The 20,399-nt window shown below is 44.5% G+C and overlaps 1 protein-coding gene across 8 annotated transcripts in view; it reads left to right on the plus strand.

The window, feature by feature from the left end:
* ASCC1 (activating signal cointegrator 1 complex subunit 1) overlaps positions 1 to 20,399 on the plus strand; it is a 126,597-nt gene that overhangs the window by 338 nt on the left and 105,860 nt on the right. For 2 of the 8 annotated variants that reach the window (XM_063727610.1, XM_063727609.1), the window contains exons 1-5: positions 2,187 to 2,360; positions 2,675 to 2,819; positions 5,067 to 5,166; positions 12,401 to 12,498; positions 18,821 to 18,999. In XM_063727610.1, the coding sequence (XP_063583680.1) occupies positions 2,708 to 2,819; positions 5,067 to 5,166; positions 12,401 to 12,498; positions 18,821 to 18,999 (489 nt within the window). In that variant the 5' untranslated portion in view covers positions 2,187 to 2,360; positions 2,675 to 2,707. Of the gene's footprint in view, positions 1 to 14; positions 180 to 2,179; positions 2,361 to 2,674; positions 2,820 to 5,066; positions 5,167 to 12,400; positions 12,499 to 18,820; positions 19,000 to 20,399 lie in introns of those variants that run through there. The other 6 variants (XM_009245501.4, XM_054522497.2, XM_063727612.1 and 3 more) reach the window with 6 other exon arrangements.

Raw genomic sequence — 20,399 nt, forward strand, 5'->3', positions numbered from 1 at the left:
AGCAGAGAACGCGCTCGCGGAGAGGGATTCCGGGTCCTTCGCTTCCTCGCCCTACCTTGGTTTACCTGCTGCCGCCTAGTCCTCTTCTCCTTCTCTGATAATTCGGGGCCTCGGGTTCCCTCACGATATTGCAGAAAGACACAGCTTTCCTCTTCCTCTACAAACCACCTCGAAGCAGGGTTAAGTTGGTTATTCGCCCCTTTCTTTCCGAGTAGTCTCGTAGCGCAGGGCCATGTAAGACAGGTGGATGCTGCATTTGCTGTTTCCGCGACAACTGCCTGTTCTTCCGGAGCTCGTGGTCTGAGGGCCGACGACTACCTGTTCTTCCGGAGCTCGTGGTCTGAGGGCCCGACTTTCATCTTAGTCTGTTTTTGTGGGGAACTTTTTTTGTTTTTTTAAAGCTTTTCCCTTGAAAGTCTTTTTTCGTTGAGAACTTTAGAGGCTTTGGGGAATAGGCCACTGGGTTGTGATGTCATCGACTATTGCTAATGATGTGCCCTTTTCCTCCATCCATGTTGGTTTACCTTCTATGTTGTTATTTCTCACGAAGCCTCTTCTTGGTTCTGTAAGCACAGAACTCATCAATTATTATTTTATTTATTTTTTTGAGACGAAGTCTCGCTCTGTCGCCCAGGCTGGAGTGCAGTGGCGCGATCTCAGCTCACTGCAACCTCCGCCTCTCAGGCTTGGGCGATTCTCGTGCCTCAGCTTTCCGAGCAGTTGGGATTACAGGCGCCCGCCACCACACCTGGCTACTTTTTGTATTTTCAGTAGAGACGGGGTTTCATCATGTTGGCCTGGCTGGTCTCGAACTCCTGGCCTCAGATAATCCGCCTCGGCTTCCTAAAGTGCCGGGATTACAAACGTGAGCCACTGCGCCCACGTTGGCTTGAACATTAGTGTATTTAGTAAGGATCAACTTGTTTTCTTTGGAACTCTTAAGTATTTTGGGCTTCAAGACTATCTAAGTTGTACGTGGTAGGAATATTGGTTGAATTTAACCTCAGCTAGCCTATAAGGAACCTTTGTTTCCTAAATTATTGATTCGTTAAGTGATGTGACCAGAAGCTTGGCTTCTCAGTGAGTAATGTGCATTTTGTTGGGGCAGCGGCCTATAGAAATTGGATTCCCCCCCTCAGCAGTATGTTGGTCTGAGAACCATATTGGTTAAGTTGTTATTTTAACTGTGCTTTGACAGACAACTGGAACTGATTGTTTGGTATGAATTTCTAGCACCTCTAAAAGTACTTAGGGGCTTTTTTTTTTTCTGGATGGTTAAATGTATTAAATATCCCTCATTGTCTTAATTATCTTGCTAGATAGAGTTTGCTGGGCGCAGTGGCTCACGCCTGTAATCTCAGCATTTTGGGAGACTGAGGCAGGTTGATCACCTGAGGCCAGGAGTTCCAGACCAGCCTGGCCAACATAACGAAACCCCATCTCTACTAAAAATACAAAAAATTAGCCGGGGGTGGTGGCGGGGGACTGTAATTCCAGCAACTCGGAAGGCTGAGGCAGGAGAATCGCTTAAACCCGGGAGGCAGAGGTTGCAGTGAGCAGAGATTGTGTCATTGCACTCCAGTCTGGGCAACAAGAGCAAGACACTGTCTCAAAAAAAAAAAAAAGAGATATTGTGCAAATGGTTAGATAACCACTGAAGTTTGCATTTTACTCATTAGGTTAAAGTAATAAAGAGACCTTTATTCTCTCTTTCAAAGCCAGGGACAGGATGTGTTTATATATGGGCATTTATAATGCCTTTTATTTTTAATCTCTCTTTTTTTTTTTTTTTGTTTTTTTGTTTTCTGAGAGACAGGGTTTCGCCATGTTGCCCAGGCTGGTTTCAAACTCTTGGGCTCAGGCAGTCCTCCTTCCTCAGCCTCCCAAAGTGCTGGGAGTACAGGTGTAAGCCACCATGCCTGGCCCTTTTCTCTTTCTCTTTTTCTTTTTCTTTTCTTTTTTTTTTTTTTAAGACGGAGTTGCGCTCTGTTGCCTAGGCTGGAGTGCAGTGGTGCGATCTTAGCTCACTGCAACCTCTGCCTCCGGGGTTCAAGAGAGTCTCCTGCCTCAGCCTCCTGAGTAGCTGGGATTACAGGCACGTGCCACCGTGCCCAGCTAATTTTTGTATTTTTAGTAAAGACGGGGTTTCACAATTTTGGTCAGGCTGGTCTCGAACTCTTGACCTTGTGATCTGCCTGCCTTGGCCTCCCAAAGTGCTGGGATTACAGGTGTGAGCCACCACACCTGGCCCTCTTTTTCTTTTTTTAGAGACAAGGTCTCACTATGTTCATAAGGCTGATCTTGAACTCCATCCTCAACCAATCCTCCCACCTTGGCCTCCCAAAGTGCTGGAATTACAGGTGTGAACCAGTGCTCCACTCCCTCACTTCCTTCTTTTTTTTTTTTAAGAGTGTATGCCTTTTAATCATTTTTTTAGGGGGGGAGTGATAAATAGTTTACAAATTACTTTGCTGTCTAGAGTGAGCCATTGTGGTAGAAAATGCAGCAATTAACCTAAACTGGTTTACAGATGGGAAATCCAGTGGGAAATGGTGCTACTTTTGTGTGGGAGATACTGTGAACTGATGCCCAATTCAGCCCTACATAATGGTTCAGACACTAGAGATAGGAGTTTTAATTCTAAGAAAGGTAAGATGGTAATTATATTTTTCAGGACGTAATTGGAATATCATTTGGAGAAAGTGTCATGGAAGTTCTGCGTCCACAGCTTATAAGAATTGATGGCCGGAATTACAGGAAGAATCCAGTCCAAGAACAGACTTATCAACATGAAGAAGATGAAGAGGACTTCTATCAAGGTAATTCTAGTTGCTCTTTGGTCACATAAGAAGTAAAATGTCCTGTGTATTGTAGGATCAATTTTTTGTTTGTTTTAATATGTTTCTGTGTCAGCACTGAAATTTGAGATGTTTGGCCTCATATAGCTCCATTTATGTTCATGTCTAAGGGTACTGATGAGTTTGAGTTTAGCTGAAGTGTTTTTGGTTGCAATTTATAACTTATGTTTCTTCTTTGTACAGAGGTTTAAATATCATAAAGAGAAATTTTAGTTATTAACATTAACCATTAATATTCTATGACAAAATTAAGTTCCTTTGTAGAGTTGTAATAATTATTATTAATAATATTATTATTATTTGAGTTGGAGTCTTGCTCTGTCACCTAGGCTGGAATGCAGTAATGTGATCTCCACTCACTGCAACCTCCGCCTCCCAGGTTCAAGTGATTCTGGTGCCTCAGCCTCCCGAGTAGCTGGGATTACAGGCATGTGCCAGGATGCCCAGCTAATTTTTGTATTTTTATTAGAGACAGGGTTTCACCATGTTGGCCAGGCTGGTCTCAAACTCCTGACCTCAAGTGATCCACCTGCCTTGGCCTCTCAAAAGTGCTGGGATTACAGGCATGAGCTACTGCACTTGGCCCTAAAGTAATTATGTATAAATTTTTGAAATAAATGAACGTATATATTTAGTCTATTGCCCAATAATGTTACCAAAATCCTCGGATGCTCATGTCCCTTTTGTAGAACATCGTGGTATTTGCATGTAATCTACACATATCCTACTTTAAACCCTGTCTTATAATACATATAATACCTAATACAATGCAAATGCTCTGTAAATAGTTGTGGTACTGTATTGTTTTTTATTTTTTATTTTATTTATTATTTATTATTATTATTTTTTGAGACAGAGTTTTGCTCTTGTCACCCAGGCTGGAGTGCAGTGGCGTGATCTGGGCTCTCTGCAACATCTACCTCCTGGGTTCAAGCAATTCTCCTGTCTCAGCTTCCCCAGTAGCTGGGACTACAAGTGCCTGCCACCACACCTGGCTAATTTTTGTATTTTTAGTTGAGATAGTGTTTCACCATGTTGGCCAGCGTGGCCTCAAACTCCTGACTTCGGGTGATCTGCTTGCCTTAGCCTCCCAAAGTGCTGGGATTACAGGCATGAGCCACCATGCCCGGCCTATATTGTTTTTTAATTTATATTATTTTTATTGCTGTATTGTTATTTTACTGATTTTTTTCCAAGTAATTTTTTTTTTTTTTTTTGAGACGGAGTCTCGCTTTGTCACCCAGGCTGGAGTGCAGTGGCGCGATCTTGGCTCACTGCAAGCTCCGCCTTCCGGATTCACGCCATTCTCCAGCCTCAGCCTCCTGAGTAGCTGGGACTACAGGCGCACGCCACCCTGCCCGGCTAATTTTTTGTATTTTTAGTAGAGACGGGGTTTCACCATGATAGCCAGGATGCTGGGATTACAGGCATGAGCCACCGTGCCCGGCCGTAATTTTTTTTTTAAGAGACAAGCGCATTCTGGAGTGCAGTGTCACGAACTTGGTTCACTGCAGCCTCACCTCCCGGGCTCACATGATTCTCCCACATCATCTTCCTGAGTAGTGGGGACTTACAGGCATGTGCCATCATGCCCAGCTAATCTTTGTAGAGATGAGGGGTTTTACTTTGTTGCCCAGGCTGGATTTTTTTTTCAAATATTTTCAATCTGCGGTTGGTTGAATCCACAGATGGCAAATCCCTGGATATGGAGGGCCAACTGTATATAGAAACCTTTGATAAAGTTTAGTTTAATAGTCAGGCACAGTAAGAGATTAATAACAATAACTGACAAAATAGAACAGTTATAACAACACATTGTAATAAAAGTGATGTGACTGTGGTCTCTCTGTCTCATACCCAGTATCTTATTGTAGTAATAGTTTCGGACAGCAGTTAACTGCAGATAACTGAAACCTTGGAAATCGAAACCACAGATGAGGGGGAACTACCGTATGCATATGCTACCTTCCCAGGGTTCCAAGACTGAAAGATTTAAAATAGTCATTATGTGTTTTTTTATGGTTTATTTCTTATAAGATCAGGTCAGAAGGAGTATCAGAGCAGTGTCATGGAAAGTACAGTGTCCGGCTGTTCTTTATGGCTGTGTATTGCTTTTTTTAAACCCCAACAGCGGTTGACAGCTGAGGCGAAAGCTGTTGTCCACAGAGCAACATTGTTTCTGAGTGAGATGTCATGGTTTCTGTGCAGGCTCCATGGAGTGTGCTGATGAGCCCTGTGATGCCTATGAGGTGGAGCAGACCCCACAAGGATTCCGGTCTACTGTGAAGGCCCCCAGCTTGCTCTATAAGTGAGTCATGTCCCCAACAGCTTCATGGGGAGACACTTCCAGGAAACTCAGTGGGAAGTGGACTCTTTGGTCTTCATACTTATTGCAGTGCTTGATTACTAATGATAAAATAGTGTAGTGTTATGTCCTAAAATGTTAAAGGACTGATTACAGATTAATTTCATTGTTCCACATGTATCACTAAGCTGATTTTGCCTCTTGTGTTAGGCCATTCTTGTGTTGCTATAAAGAAATACCTGAGGCTGGGTAATTTATAAAGAAAAGAGGTTTCGGCCAGGTGCAGTGGCTCACGCTTGTAATCCCAGCACTTTGGGAGGCCGAGGCGGGTGGATCACCTGAAGTTAGAAGTTCAAGACCAGCCTGGTCAACATGGTGAAACCCCGTCTCTACTAAATATACAAAAATTAGCCGGGTGTGGTGGCAGGCATCTGTAATCCCAGCTACTTGGGAGGTTGAGGCAGGAGAATCACTTGAACCCGGGAGGCAGAGGTTGCAGTGAGCTGAGATTGTGCCATTACACTCCAGCGTGGGCAACAAGAGTGAAACTTAGTCTTAAAAAAAAAAAAAGAAAAGAGGTTTCATTGGCTCATGACTCTACAGACAGTACAAGCATGGCACCAGCATCTGGGGAGGCCTCAGGGACCTTTTACTCTTGGCAGAAGCTGAAGTGGGAGCAGGCATGTCACATGGTGAAAGCAGGAGCAAAAACAATGGGAGGTGAGATACCACACACTTTTAAACAACCAGATCTTGTGTGAGCTCACTCATTGCCAAGGAGATGGTGCTAAGCCATCATGAGGGATCCACCCCCGTGATCCAAACACCTGCCACCAGGCCCCACTTCCAACACTGAGGGTTACATTTCAACATGAGATTTGGCAGGGACACAGATCCAAACCACATAACCTTTTATTTATTTTATTTTATTTATTCATTTATTTTGAGACGGAGTTTCGCTCTTTCGCCTAGGCAGGAGTGCAGTGGGATGATCTTGGCTCACTGCAACCTCTGCCCTCAGGGTTCAAGCCATCCTCCTGCCTCAGCCTCCTGAGTAGCTGGGATAATAGGTGCCCACCACCATGCCTGGCTAATTTTTGTATTTTTAGTAGAGATGGGGTTTCACCATGTTGGCTAGGCTGGTCTCGAGCTCCTGACCTCAGGTGATCCACCTGCCTCAGCTTCCCAAAGTGCCGGGATTATAGGTGTGAGCCACCGCACCCAGCCTATTTTTATTATTATATTTTTGAGACAGGGTATCTCACTGTTGCCAGGCTAGAGTGCAGTGGCACAATCTTGGCTCACTGCAGCCTTGACTGCCCAGGGTAAAGTGATCCTCTCACCTCAGCCTCCCAAGTAGCTGGAACCGGCACACACCACCTGGCTGATTTTTTGAATTACTTGTAGAGATGGGGTTTTACTATGTTTCCCAGGCTGATCTTGAACTCCTGAACTCAAGTGATCCTCCCACCTTGGTCTCCCAAAGTGTTGGGATGAGCCACTGTGCCCAACCACCATATCCCATATTACCTTTTTTAAATATCTTTTTTTTTGTTTGTTTTTTAAAAGATAGGGCTTTGCTTTGTTACCCAGGCTGCAGTGCAGTTGTGCAATCTCGGCTCACTGTAGCCTTGACTTCCTGGGCTCAAGTGATCCACTTCAACCCCCCAAATAGCTGGGACTAGAGGTGTGTGCCACCACGCCTGGCTAATTTTTTGTATTTTTGGTAGAGACAGGGTTTCTCCATATGCCTAGGCTGGTCCTGAACTCTGGAACTCAAGCAGTCCGCCTGCCTTGGCCTCCCAGTGGGCTGGTATGACAAGTGTGTTAAATATCTTTTGGATCTACCAGCTATCCGTATCTTCACTGCTACCTCTCTGCCTTTTCTGTGGATTACTTAAGATAGCCTGCTTATTGGTCTACACACACACACACACACACACACACACACTTTTCGAGATGAAGTCTACACACACACACACACACACACACACACACTTTTTGAGATGGAGTCTCACTCTGTCACCCAGGCTGGTGTACAGTGGCATGATCTTGGCTCACTGCAACCTCCTCCTCTTTGGTTCAAACGATTTTCTTGCATCAGCTTCCTGAGTAGCTGGAACTACAGGCCTGCACTGCTATACCTGGCTAATTTTTGTATTTTTAGTAGAGGTGGGGTTTTACCATGTTGGCCAGGCTGGTCTTGAACTCCTGACCTCAGGTGATCCACCCGCCTCAGCCTCCCAAAGTGTTTGGATTACAGGCGTGAGCCACCGCAGCCAGCTGCAAATGTTTTCATTTCATCAACCTTGATAGCATTCTGAAACACCTATTAAAGATAAAATTCTCCTGGGATATGACCAAATCAGGCTCTAGTGACATTTTTTCCTAAGAAACATGATTTTAGAAAGTTGTGGCTCAGTTTCCTGAAAAAAAAAAAAAAAAAAATCAGTGTAACAGGTCTTGGTGTGAATCTGCTATTGCTAAGGTGTGTTAACAGTTCCTTGCATGATTCTAACTTGATAATCTTTTGATTTCTCTATATTCTAAGCACTCATTATGTGTCAGGTGACTTGCATGTTAAATTAGGTATTGGGTCTGATAGATCCTAATTAATAGATAATATTTACTCGGAAGGCTGGGTGTGGTGGCTCATACCTGTAAACCCAGCACTTTGGGAGGCCAAGACGGGAGGATTGCTTGAGCCTATGAGTTGGAGACCACCCAGCTTGGGCAACATGGTGAGACCCTGTTTCTACAAAAAATAAATAAATAAATAAATAAATAAATAAATAAATTAGCCAGGTGTGGTAACGAGTGCTTGTAGTCTCAGCTACTTGGGAGGCTGAGGCAGGAGTATTGCTTGAGCCCAGAAGTTCAAGGTTACAGCGAGCTATGATTGTGCCAATGTAATTCCATCTGGGCGACAGAGCAATATCCTGTGTCAAAAAAAAAAAATACTAAGATTTCTTTCTTGGGAATAATTTCTGTAGGCTTATTTGGATCAAGAAAGAAATTACCTGGCCAAACTAATTTATAATCGGAGCCTAATATTGTCAACACCTGTCCATGGGTTATGTCTCATGCTGTGGTTCTTAGCCTCAGGTGCACAGGAGAATCATCTGGGGAGCTTCTAAAAATCCCAGTGCTTGGGTGCACCCCAGAGCAATTAAATCAGAGTCTGTGGGAGCAGGACCCAGGTATCACTATTTGAAGCCCCCAGGTGATTCCAGTGTATAGCCAAGACTGAGAACCACTTGACCTGGTAGGAATTTCCTCTTATGTATTCAACCAAGGAGTCACCTTGTCACTGCTTATTTGTATTATTGTAGCGAATATTTTATTTATTTTATTTTATTATTTTGAGACGGAGTCTCACTCTGTTACTCAGGCTGGAGTGCAGTGGCGTGATCTGGGCTCACTGCAACCTTTGCCTCCCTGGTTCAAGTGATTCTCCTGCTTCAGCCTCCCGAGTAGCTGGGACTACAGGCATGCGCCACCACGCCTGGCTAATTTTTTTGTGTTTTTGTTAGAGACGGGGTTTTGCCATGTTGGTCAGGCTGGTCTTGAACTCCTGACCTCAGGTGATCTGCCTCCTCGCCTCGCAAAGTGCTGGGATTACAGACATGAACCACTGTGTCTGGCCTATAGTGAATATTTTAGATTTTCCATGTAAACCTCTTTTCCGTCCAGCTATACTTTTAACTGAAAAGGTGCCAGTATAGGTTTAATGAGGATAGCATATGTCATGCCGCACACCTGTTGACTTCGACGGGGATGGCACCATGTTAGAGAGGCTGGGGAAGAGACCCAGAGCCAGCAAATGAGACACAGGATTTATTGAGGGGACTTGCATAAAGGGTGGTGCTGTGGTGGTGGGCTGGACAGAACTTCAACTGCTTGGAAAAAGCATACAGTTTATATAACATTTCCACTTAGCACCCTTCCCCTAGCAGCCATCACCTGGCAACCTTTATTTAATCCAAAACAAAGGGCCTCAATCCTCTGTATGGCCTGGGTTCCATAAATGGGTCAGGGATTCAGATGTTCCTCATAGATAAAGGAATGAATCTCTGGGTTGGAATGAATCCAAGCCAGATTCCATAGCTTGCAACTCTGAACACATAATTCTTTTTTAGATCATAGGGTGATTCTCAGGTAGGCTTAAGTTATTACTGTCAGGGTCCTTCTCCCGGTATGCTTAATCTACTAATGTTAGGGGCATCTGCCCTACAGCATGGACTGTATGGAGCTCTGTGCCACTTATTGGGAAGCTTTTTCATATATGATCACATTTAATCCTTACAACAACCTTATGACAAATAGGTATTATTCATTCCATTTTAATTTAATTTAATTTTAATTTTTTTTTTGAGACAGGAGTTTCGCTCTTGTTGCCCAGGCTGGAGTGCAATGGCGCGATCTCGGCTCATCACAACCTCCGCCTCCCAGGTTCAAGCGATTATCCTGCCTCAGCCTCCTGAGTAGCTGGGATTACAGGCATGCGCCACCATGCCCGGCTAATTTTGTATTTTTAGTAGAGGTGGGGTTTCTCCATATTGGTTAGGCTGGTTTCGAACTCCTGACCTCAGGTGATCCGCCCCCCTCGACCTCCCAAAGCACTGGGATTACAGGCGTGAGCCACCATGCCTGGCCTCTTTTTTTTTTTTTTGAGACGGAGTCTCTGTCACCCAGGCTGGAGTGGAATGGCACAATCTTGGCTCACTGCAACCTCTGCCTCCTGGATCCAAGTGATTCTCCTGCCTCAGCCTCCCGAGTAACTGGGATTACAGGCATCTGCCACCACACCTGGGTAATTTTTGTATTTTTAGTAGAGACGGTGTTTCACCACGTTGGCCAGGCTAGTCTTGAACTCCTGACCGCAGGTGATCCACCCACCTTGACCTCCCTGGGATTACAGGCATGAGACACCACCCCCAGCCAAATTTAATTTAATTTTATTTAGTTATTTTTTTGAGATGGAGTCTCCCTCTGTCGCCCAGGCTGGAATGCAGTGGTGCGATCTCTGCTCACTGCAACCCCTGTCTCCCAGGTTCAAGCAGTTCTCCTGTTCAGCCTCCCAAGTAGCTGGGATTATAGGCGCCCACCACCACACCCTGCTAATTTTTTTTTTTTGAGATGGAGTTTCACTCTTGTCACCCAGGCTGGAGTGCAGTGGTGTGATCTTGGCTCACTGCAACCTCTGCCTCCCGAGTTCAAGCAATCTCCTGCCTCAGCCTTCTGAGTAGTTGGGATTACAGGTACCTGTCACCACGCCTGGCTAATTTTTGTATTTTTAATGGAGATGGGGTTTTACCATGTTGGCCAGGCTGGCCTCGATCTCCTGACCTCAGGTGATCCACCCCACCTCGGCCTCACAAAGTGCTGGGATTACAGGTGTGAGCCACCGTGCCTGGCCTTGAGCCACCTTGCCTGGCTTTGCAAATTTTTGTATTTTTAGTAGAGACAGGGTTTCGCCATGTTGGCCAGGCTGGTCTTGAACTCCTGACCTCAAGTGATTTGCCCGCCTCTGCCTCCCAAATTATGGGATTACAGGCATGAGCCACTGCACCTGGCCTATTTTCATTTTTTTAGAGACAGGATCTCACTTTGTCACCCAGGCCAGAGTGCCATTGTGTGATCATAGCTCACCATAGCCTTGAACTCCTGGGCTCAAGGGATCCTTCTGTGTCAGCCTCTCACTTCATTTTGATAAGTGAAGAAGTAGGCTTACAGTGGTTATATGAATTCCAAGGTTTATTTGATTCTAAAGCCTTTTAAACCTCAGCCACTTTGCTTTCTAAGGTGCCGAAGCCTAGATTATTAATAGCACTTTGAACTACTTCTTTTTGTGATAGGCTTGTTCACTAGCCACATAGTAACAAACTGGAGCCTGACAGAAAGCACTCCTAATTGGTAAGGTGGGAAAACAAAGGCCTCACAGAGTTTGCTGCCCTGCAATCTCTATCCCAACACACAGGAAAACCACTTGGAAATTACAGACTTCCAATCTTCCTCTAAACATCTTATTTTTAAAAACTGGCTTACTATAATAGATCTTAAGGGAAGTAACTGGGCTTTGTTATCCCATGCAAAAACAAATGAATAGTTTTAGACATAGTCATCCGTAGTATTGGGTACTGTAATTGAAGTCATAGAGGTTAAAATAACGTTAATGACAAGGAGTTCTTAACTTGATAGCCCTGTGATGGCCTCTTAGTGCTTTGTAGACTCTGAAACTTCTCTCTTGGGATTCGGTAGTCTCATTCACTTGAACACATCAAATGACTGTGGGTTCCAGAAGATAACTTTGGATTGTCAGAATATTTATACTTGGAAGTCCAGGCAAGTAGTGTAAATGAGTCAATAAGTGATTGAAGTGGGAGTGATGGGGATTGTGAGCTCATGTCCCATCTTCATGGGGTAGTCGAGAGTTGGCTGTAGCTCACTGTTGCCATGGGTCCTCAGATATTCTAATTTTTCTATTGAAAAAAATTGAAAAAAAATTTATTTTTTGAGACAGAGTGTCGTTCTTGTCGCCCAGACTGGGGTATAGTGGTGCGATCTCAGCTTACTGCAACCTCCACCTCCTGGGTTCAAGTGATTCTCCTGCCTTAGCCTCCCAAGTAGCTGGGATTACAGGCACCCTGCTGTCACACTCAGTTAATTTTTGTATATTTGTAGAGATGGGGTTTTGCCATGTTGACCAGGCTGGTCTCGAACTCTTGACCTCAGGCAGTCTGCCCACCTTAGCCTCTCGGAGTGCTGGAATTACAGGCGTGAGCCACTGCCGCCAGCCTAAAATATTTTTTTAGAGATAGGGTCTTACTCTGTTGCCCAGGCTGGTCTCAAACTCCTGGTCTCAAGCAGTTCTCCCACCTCAGTCTTTTGAGTAGCAGGGATTACAGGTGTGAGCCACTGCACCTGCTGGCCAGCTTTTCTTTCACTGAATTGCAGACCCAGATTTTAAATCTAATTTTGAGAAGCAAACGGGTGTTGGGCATGGTTTTTCTATCTCTGCATTGAATTGGCTATAGGGCCAAAAACTCATCTTTGCCAATGACTTTACTGCAGCATGTTCTAAAGCTAGATGACTTGTAATTTCTTCCACAAATATTGGGCTTTTACTGGACTACTTTTCTGTAAGGGAGTATCTCTTGTCACAAAGGATTTAAACATAATGAGGTTCTTTATTTTGGTACATTTTGACAAACCTTTTAATTACTTTATGTTACAGGCATATAGTTGGAAAGAGAGGGGACACTAGGAAGAAAATAGAAATGGAGACCAAAACTTCTATTAGCATTCCTAAACCTGGACAAGACGGGGAGATTGGTGAGACTCAGTAGATATAAGTTACATTTGAAGTCACTTTTGCATGTTTATGGAATAATGTAACCAACTGCAGTGTTTAGTAACTGTGTTTTCTGTGGGGTTCTAGCTATGGGCTTTTTCTTTTTCTTTTTTTTTTTTTTTGAGACAGAGTTTCGCCCTTGTTACCCAGGCTAGGGTGCAGTGATGTGATCTCGGCTCACTGCAACCTCCGCCTCCCGGAATCAAGTGATTCTCTTGCCTCAGCCTCCCTAGTAGCTGGGATTACAGGCATGTGCCACCACGCCCGGCTAATTTTGTATTTTTAGTGGAGGCGGGGTTTCTCTATGTTGGTCAGGCTGGTCTCGAATTCCTGACCTCAGGTGATCCTCCCCTCTCAGCCTCCCAAAGTGTTGGGATTATAGGCATGAGCCACCATGCCCAGCCAGCTATGGACCTTTTTATGGTTTATCAGTACCAGTTTCCCAAATGAGGGAAGATGGAATTATATAACCTTATCTTGATTGAGTACCTGGGCCTTAATTTTATACTTTACCATGCATTGATGGAATAAAGCTTCCAGATTTCACTGTGTATTAGGAGATTTCTTTTCATGCTTTGGTACCTTGAAATGGATTTGTGAATTGTTTCCAATTAGAATTAGAGAAAATCAATGAGATCAGTGAATTTGAAATAAAGTTCAGCCTTTTCCATTGTGCTCTCAATTTTTTACCCTTGATTTTGTAGACCAGGAAGGAAATTATAAGAGTAATGATTAAAATAATATAACTTGACTCAAATAACTGTTCTGATAAGGAAAAATAGTTTAGCAGTATAAATCAAGTTAGAAAGTGTCTGTACCAAGCCTCAGTGTAAACCAAGGGCATAGGCTTTTGTTGTATGTACAATGGCTTTGAGTGAAGGGCATTGTTAGGACAAAACTGTAAACTCATTCTGGAAGGATGGAATTTTTTTTTTTTTTGAGACAGTCTCGCTGTGTTACCCAGGCTGGAGTGCTGAGGTGCAATCTCAGCTCATTGCAATCTCCGCTCCCCAGGTTCAAGCGATTCTCCTGCCTCAGCCTCCCGAGTAGCTGGGACTACAGGTGTGTGCCACCAAAGCCAGCTAATTTTTGTATTTTTTGGTAGAGACAGGGTTTCCCTATGTTGGCCAGGCTGGTCTCAAACTCCTGGCCTCAAGTGATCCACCCACCTTGGCCTTCTAAAGTGCTGGGATTACAGGCGTAAGCACCGTGTCCGGCCGATGGAACTTTTTTAAAGTCAAAGAGTGCAGCAACCTCCAATAATTCATTAACCCATTTTCTTTTTCTTTTTTCATTTAAAAATTTTTATTTATTTTTTTATCCAGACAGGATTTCACCATGTTGCCCAGGCTGATCTTGAACTTTTGGTCTCAAGTGATCTGCCTGCCTCAGCCTCCCAAGGTGCTGGAATTACAGGCATGAGACACCATGCCCTGCCTTTTGGTCCTTTATTTTATTTTATTTTATTTTTGGAGACAGAGTCTCTGTTGCCCAGGCTGGAGTATAGTGGCATGATCACAGCTCAGTGCAGACTCTACCTCCTGGACTCAATCAATCCTCCCATCTCAGCCTCGCATAGCTGGGTCTACAGGCACACGCCACCACACCTGGCTAATTTATTTGTATTTTTTGTAGAGACAAGGTTTTGCCACATTGCTCAGGCTGGTCTCGAACTCCTGAGCTCAAGAGATCTGCCTGCCTTGGCCTCCCAAAGTGTTGGGGTTACAGGCATGAGCATGTCGCCCAGGCTAGAGTTGATTGGCTCCATCATAGCTCACTGTAGCCTTGAACTCCTGGGCTCAAGCAATCCTTTTCCCTCAGCCTTCCAAGTAGCTGGGACTACAGGCACTTAGCACCATGCCCAGCTAACTTTTAATACTTTTTCTAGAGATGGGGGTCTTGCTATGTTGCCAAGGCTGGCCTTGAACTCCTGGGCTTGAGCGATCCTCCTTGGCCTCCCAAAGTGCTGGGATTATAGACATGAGTCACTGCGCCTAGCCCCATTTTCCATAAATGTTGATAGATTGTATTGTTTTTGCACAAAAAATTATAAGTACTCTTTTTCATTTTATGTTATGTGAGAATAATCACCTTGACTGGGGACAGTGGCATATACCTGTACTTCCAGCACTGTGGGAGATTGAGGCGGGAGGATCACTTGAGCCCAGGAGGTGGAGGCTGCAGTGAGCTGTGTTCATGCCACCACACTCCAGCCTGGGTGACAGAGCGAGACCCTGTCATACACACACACACAAAAGAATAATCACCTTGACAGCAGATAAGTAGCAATTGACTTTTTGGACAACAGTGCTGTCCAAAAGAACTTTCTGTGATGGTGAGAATGTTCTATATCTGTGCTGTCTAGCACAGGAGCCGCACGTGTCGGGTACTGGTCATACGTATGACTTTGAGTACTTGAAATATTGCTGGTATGAAAGGAACTGAATTTTTTTTTTCTGAATTTTTACTTTTACTGAATTCTGATTAATTTAACTAGCTGCATGTGGGCTCCCATGTTGGCCAGTGCAGTGACACAGTTTTCTCTAGGTAATGTCAACAAACTCTAGCATTAGAACTTTTAACAGCATTTGGAAGGACTTTTATTAAAGTAAATATTCAGTTTATTAGAATTATAAGTGAAAAATTTTATTTTCCTTAAGTTTTAACATTCAAGTTACAAATACCAAAGTCATTTTATAATTGCATTAAAACTTACTTCATCTATTTTTTTTTTTTTTTTTTTTGAGATGGAGTTTTGCTCTTGTTGCCCAGGCTGGAGTGCATTGGCGTGATCTCGGCTCAGTGCAATCTTGGCTCACTGCAGCCTCCACCTCCTGGGTTCAAGTGATTCTCCTGCCTCAGCCTACCAAGTAGTTGGGATTACGGACATGCGCCATCATGCCTGGCTACTTTTGTACTTTTAGTAGAGATGGGGTTTCTCCGTGTTGGTCAGGCCGGTCTCGAATTCCCGACCTCAGGTGATCAGCCAGCCTCGGCCTCCCAAAGTGCTGGTATTACAGGTATGAGCCACTGTGCCCAGCCCTAATTTTTTCTGATCATAAAATTAATACATGCTTTCAAAAAAGAGAAAGCTTGCAGAAATTATATAAAAGGTGTACATGGAAGTCTCTTATAATATGAACCCCAAACATAATTGCTATTAATACTTATTATATGTTCCCCATTTTTTCTATCTGTGTAGTAAGTTATATAATATTTTTTATTGCAGTAAAAGTATAACGTGGTGTAAATGTAGAGACCCTAGCCATTTTAATATACTAGAGTCATTCCAGAACTTATCCAGAAAAGGGTAGACAGGCTATAAAGACTCCATTTTAACTTAGCACAAATGTTGCAGTGTGAAAAACTAGTGTGTCAGGCTGGCTTGGTGGCTTATGCCTGTAATCCCAACACTTCGGGAGGCCTAGGTGGAAGGATCACTTGAGCCCAGGTGTTCAAGGTCAGCCCGGGCACCATGGCAAAACCCCATCTCTACAAAAAAATACAAAAATTGGCTGAGTGTGGTGGCACGTGCTTGTAGTCTCAGCTACTTGGGAGGTTGAGGTGGGAGGATCTTTTTATCTGGGAAAGTCGAGGCTACAGTGAGCCATGATCGCGTGAGTGCACTCCAGCCTGGGTGACAGAGCGAGACTCTGTCTCAAAACAAACAAACAAAAAAACAAAAAACAAAGAAGAGAAAATAAAAACTAGGCAGGCGTGTTAGCTCATGCCGGGGTGGGCAGATCATGAGGTCAGGAGATCGAGACCATCCTGGCTAACACGGTGAAACCCCGTCTCTACTAAAAATACAAAAAAATTAGCCAGCCGGGTGCGGTAGCTCACGCCTGTAGTCCCAGCACTTTGGGAGGCCGAGGAGGGCGCATCACAAAGTCAGGAGTTTGAGACCAGCCTGACCAACATGGTGAAACCCTGTCTCTGTTAAAAATACAAAAATTAGCAGGGCATGGTGGTACACACCTGTTATCCCAGCAGGAGAATTGCTTGAACCCGGGAGGCGGAGGTTGCAGTGAGCCGAGATCATGCCACTGCAGTCCAGCCTGGGTGACAGAGAGAGACTCTGTCTCAAAAAAAAAAAGAAAAAAATTAGCCGGGTGTGATGGCACACACCCGTAATCCCAGCTAGTCGGGAGGCTGAGGCAGGAGAATTGTTTGAACCTGGGAGATGGATGTTGCAGTGAGCCGAGATCGTGCCGCTGCACTCCAGCTTGGGCGACAGAGCAAGACTCCATCTCAAAAAATAAAAATACAAAATTAGCTGGGTGTGGTGGCTTACGCCTGTAATCCTAGCATTTTGGGAGGCCGAGTCAGGTGGATCACAAGGTCAAGATTTTGAGACCAGCCTGACCAACATGATGAAACCCTGTCTCTACTAAGAATACACAAATTAGCCAGGTGCGGTGGCGCAGACCTGTAATCCCAGCTACTCGGGAGGCTGAGGCAGGAGAATCGCTTGAACCTGGGAGGCGGAGGTTGCAGTGAACCGAGATTGTGCCACTGCACTGCAGCCTGGGTGACAGAGCAAGACTGTCTCGAAAATAAAATAAAATAAATAAACTGGCTTATTGATCTTGTAGAGAAGTAAAGTATATGGAAAAACCAAATGTATTGGTTAGAGTAAATTGAATTGTGATGTGAAGTCAAGTCTGCAGTTGCATTCGTGTGATATTTGCTGTCATTTACCCATTTCTTTTGTGTCTCCTAAATTAGAGAAATCAGAGAAGGAAATGATCTAGTAGCTTTTAATCCTCTAGACAAGGATCTGGTCTTGTCTGTTTTGAAATCTCAAGTAATGGAACATCAGAAGCTTCCCCACCTCCAACCCCTGTAGAGACAGAGTTTCAGTAAATTGCCTAGGCTGTCTGGAACTCCTGGCCTCAGGCAATCCTCCTGCCTTGGCCTTTGCCACAAAGTGCTGGGATTACAGGCATGAGCATGCCTTGCCTTCTTTCTTTTCTTTCCTTCCTTTCTTTCCCTTCCTTTTCCTTCCTTTCCCTTCCCTTCCCTTCCCTTCCCTCCCCTCCCCTCCCCTCCCCTCCCCTCCCCTCCCCTCCCCTCCCCTCCCCTCCCCTCCCTTCCCCTCCCCTCCCCTCCCCTCCCCTCCCTTCCCTTCCCCTCCCCTCCCTTCCCTTCCCCTCCCCTCCCTTCTCACCCCTTCCGTCCCTTCCCCCTCCCCTCCCCTCTCCTTTCCCCCTCCTCTCCCCTCCCCTCTTCCCCCCTTCCCTTCCCCATTCCCCCCCCTTCCCTTCCTCCCTCCCCCTCCCCTTCCCTTCCCTTTTTCTTTCTCTGTTTTTACTTATTTTGGGTATTCCTAAGGGTAGAATTTCTGGGTTATATGGTAAGTCTATGTTCAACTTTATTTATTTATTTTTTTTGAGACAGAGTCTAGCTCTGTTGCCCATGCCGGAGTGCAGTGGCGTGATCTCAGTTCACTGGAACCTCCACCTTGCTGGTTCAAGCCATTGTTGTGCCTCAGCCTCCCAAGTAGCTGGGATTACAGGCATGTGACACCACACCCAGCTAATTTTTGTATTTTTAGTAGAGAAGGGGTTTTGCCATATTGGCCAGGCTGGTCTTGAACTCCTGACCTCAAGTGATCTGCCCACCTCAGCCTCCCAAAGTGTTGGGATTACAGGCGTGAGCCACTGTGCTCAGCTATGTTCAGCTTTTTAAGGAATTACCAAACTTTTTCATAGTGACTACACCATTTTACATTCCTACCAGCAAGGGTTTGCTTTGTAGTATTTGAATTCATTTTTCTACTTTATAAGCTGTCTTAAGGATATTCTATTTTTTTTTTTTTTTTTTTTTGAGACGGAGTCTCGCTCTGTCGCCCAGGCTGGAGTGCAGTAGCGCGATCTTGGCTCACTGCAACCTTCACCTACTGGGTTCACTCCATCTGTGCCTCAGCCTTCCGAGTAGCTGGGACTACAGGTGCCTGCCACCAGGCTGGCTAATTTTTTGTATTTTTAGTAGAGACGGGGTTTCACCATGTTAGCTGGGATGTTCTCAATCTCCTGACCTTGTGATCCACCTGTGTCGGGCAAAGTGCTGGGATTACAAGAATGAGCCACCATGCCTGGCCAAGGATATTCTATTTTTAAGCCTCATTCTGCTTATATTGAATTAATTAGCAGTTTTCTTACATTTGTTATTGTCCCCTGTTTAGATTCATATACGCATTCAGAACTGCTTTAGCTCCTCAGAGGTGACAGTATCAAGAGGTCCCGTTTTATAAGCATTTGGGGGTCCTTGAGCAGTTTACCCTTTCTTCTTTGTTTACAGTAATCACTGGCCAGCATCGAAATGGTGTAATTTCAGCCCGAACACGGATTGATGTTCTTTTGGACACTTTTAGAAGAAAGCAGCCCTTCACTCACTTCCTTGCCTTTTTCCTCAATGAAGTTGAGGTTCAGGAAGGATTCCTGAGATTCCAGGAGGAAGTACTGGCGAAGTGCTCCATGGTAAGTGCAAACAAAACAAGAAGGTTAAAAAAAAAGTTAAATATAGAAAGAATGCAAAAATGGTTCATAAATCAAACAGTAAGGAGTTACAAACTTCTTCCGCCACCAAAAAATATAACTATTTCTTATGGCTTTTTATATTGAACTGAAAAAAAAAAGTGTATGGACATGTCAGCTCATAAGTTTCTATATGTTACAGAAATGTCTTTAAAAAATTTTAACACATATTGGGCCAGGCGAGTGGCTCACGCCTGTAATCTCAGCATTTTGGGAGGCCGAGGTAGGCAGATCACTTGAGGTCAGGCGTTTGAGACCAGCCTGGCCAACATGGTGACACCCCGTCTCTACTAAAAATACAAAAAAAATTAGCTGGGTGTGGTGGCGTGTGCCTGTAATCCCAGCTACTTGGGAGGCTGAGGCAGGAGAATTGCTTGAACCTGGGAGATGGGGGTTGCAGTGAGCCAAGAACGTGCCACTGCACTCCAGCCTGGGAGACAGAGTGAGATGCTGTCTCAAAAAAAAAAAAAAAAAAAAGATTTAAGACACAAAAGGCTCATCCTAATAGACATACTATTCTGCATCTTTTGGGTGGTAATGTTAATGAGATGCCATTATCTGTAGATCTTCTAACTTTGGGCGGTCATGGCTCATTTGGGATTAGTAACTAAAAGACAAATTTGCATGTAGAATTGCCATACTTAGATAACAGTGAAATGCTTGTGACCAGGATAATAGCAGATAATCCAGATTAGAAAACAAGTTTTAAACTCATTTTGGATATCAGTTAGTTGATTTTAAAAAATGTATATTGATTCAAAAAAGTATGAAGCAATATGTTTATTATAAAAAATTTAGAAAATACAGAAAAGATTAATTAAAAAAAATCCATAATTCCACTACTGAGAGATGCTGTTACATCATTACTATATATGTGTGTGTATCAATGTGTCTGTACACTCACATACTTTTTTTTTTTGAGACAGCGTTTCACTCTTGTTGCCCAGGCTAGAGTGCAATGGCTCGATCTTGGCTCACTGCAACCTCCGCATCCCGGGTTCGAGCAATTCTCCTGCCTCAGCCTCCCGAGTAGCTGGGATTACAGGCATGCGCCACCATACCTGGCTAATTTTGTATTTTCAGTAGAGACGGGGTTTCTCCATGTTGGTCAGGCTGGTCGGTCTCGAACTCCCGACCTCAGGTGATCTGCCCTCCTTGGCCTCCCAAAGTGCTGGGATTACAGGCGTGAGTCACGACGCCCGGCCCACTCATATACATTTTAAAAATAAAATTTAGGCTGGGAGTGGTGACTCAGGCCTGTAATCCCAGCACTTTGGTAGGCCGAGGCGAGCAGATCACCTGAGGTCAAGAGTTCGAGACCAACCAGCCTGACCAACATGGAG

The sequence above is a fragment of the Pongo abelii genome, chromosome 8, assembly GCF_028885655.2.
Source record: "Pongo abelii isolate AG06213 chromosome 8, NHGRI_mPonAbe1-v2.0_pri, whole genome shotgun sequence".
Lineage (NCBI taxonomy): Eukaryota > Metazoa > Chordata > Mammalia > Primates > Hominidae > Pongo > Pongo abelii.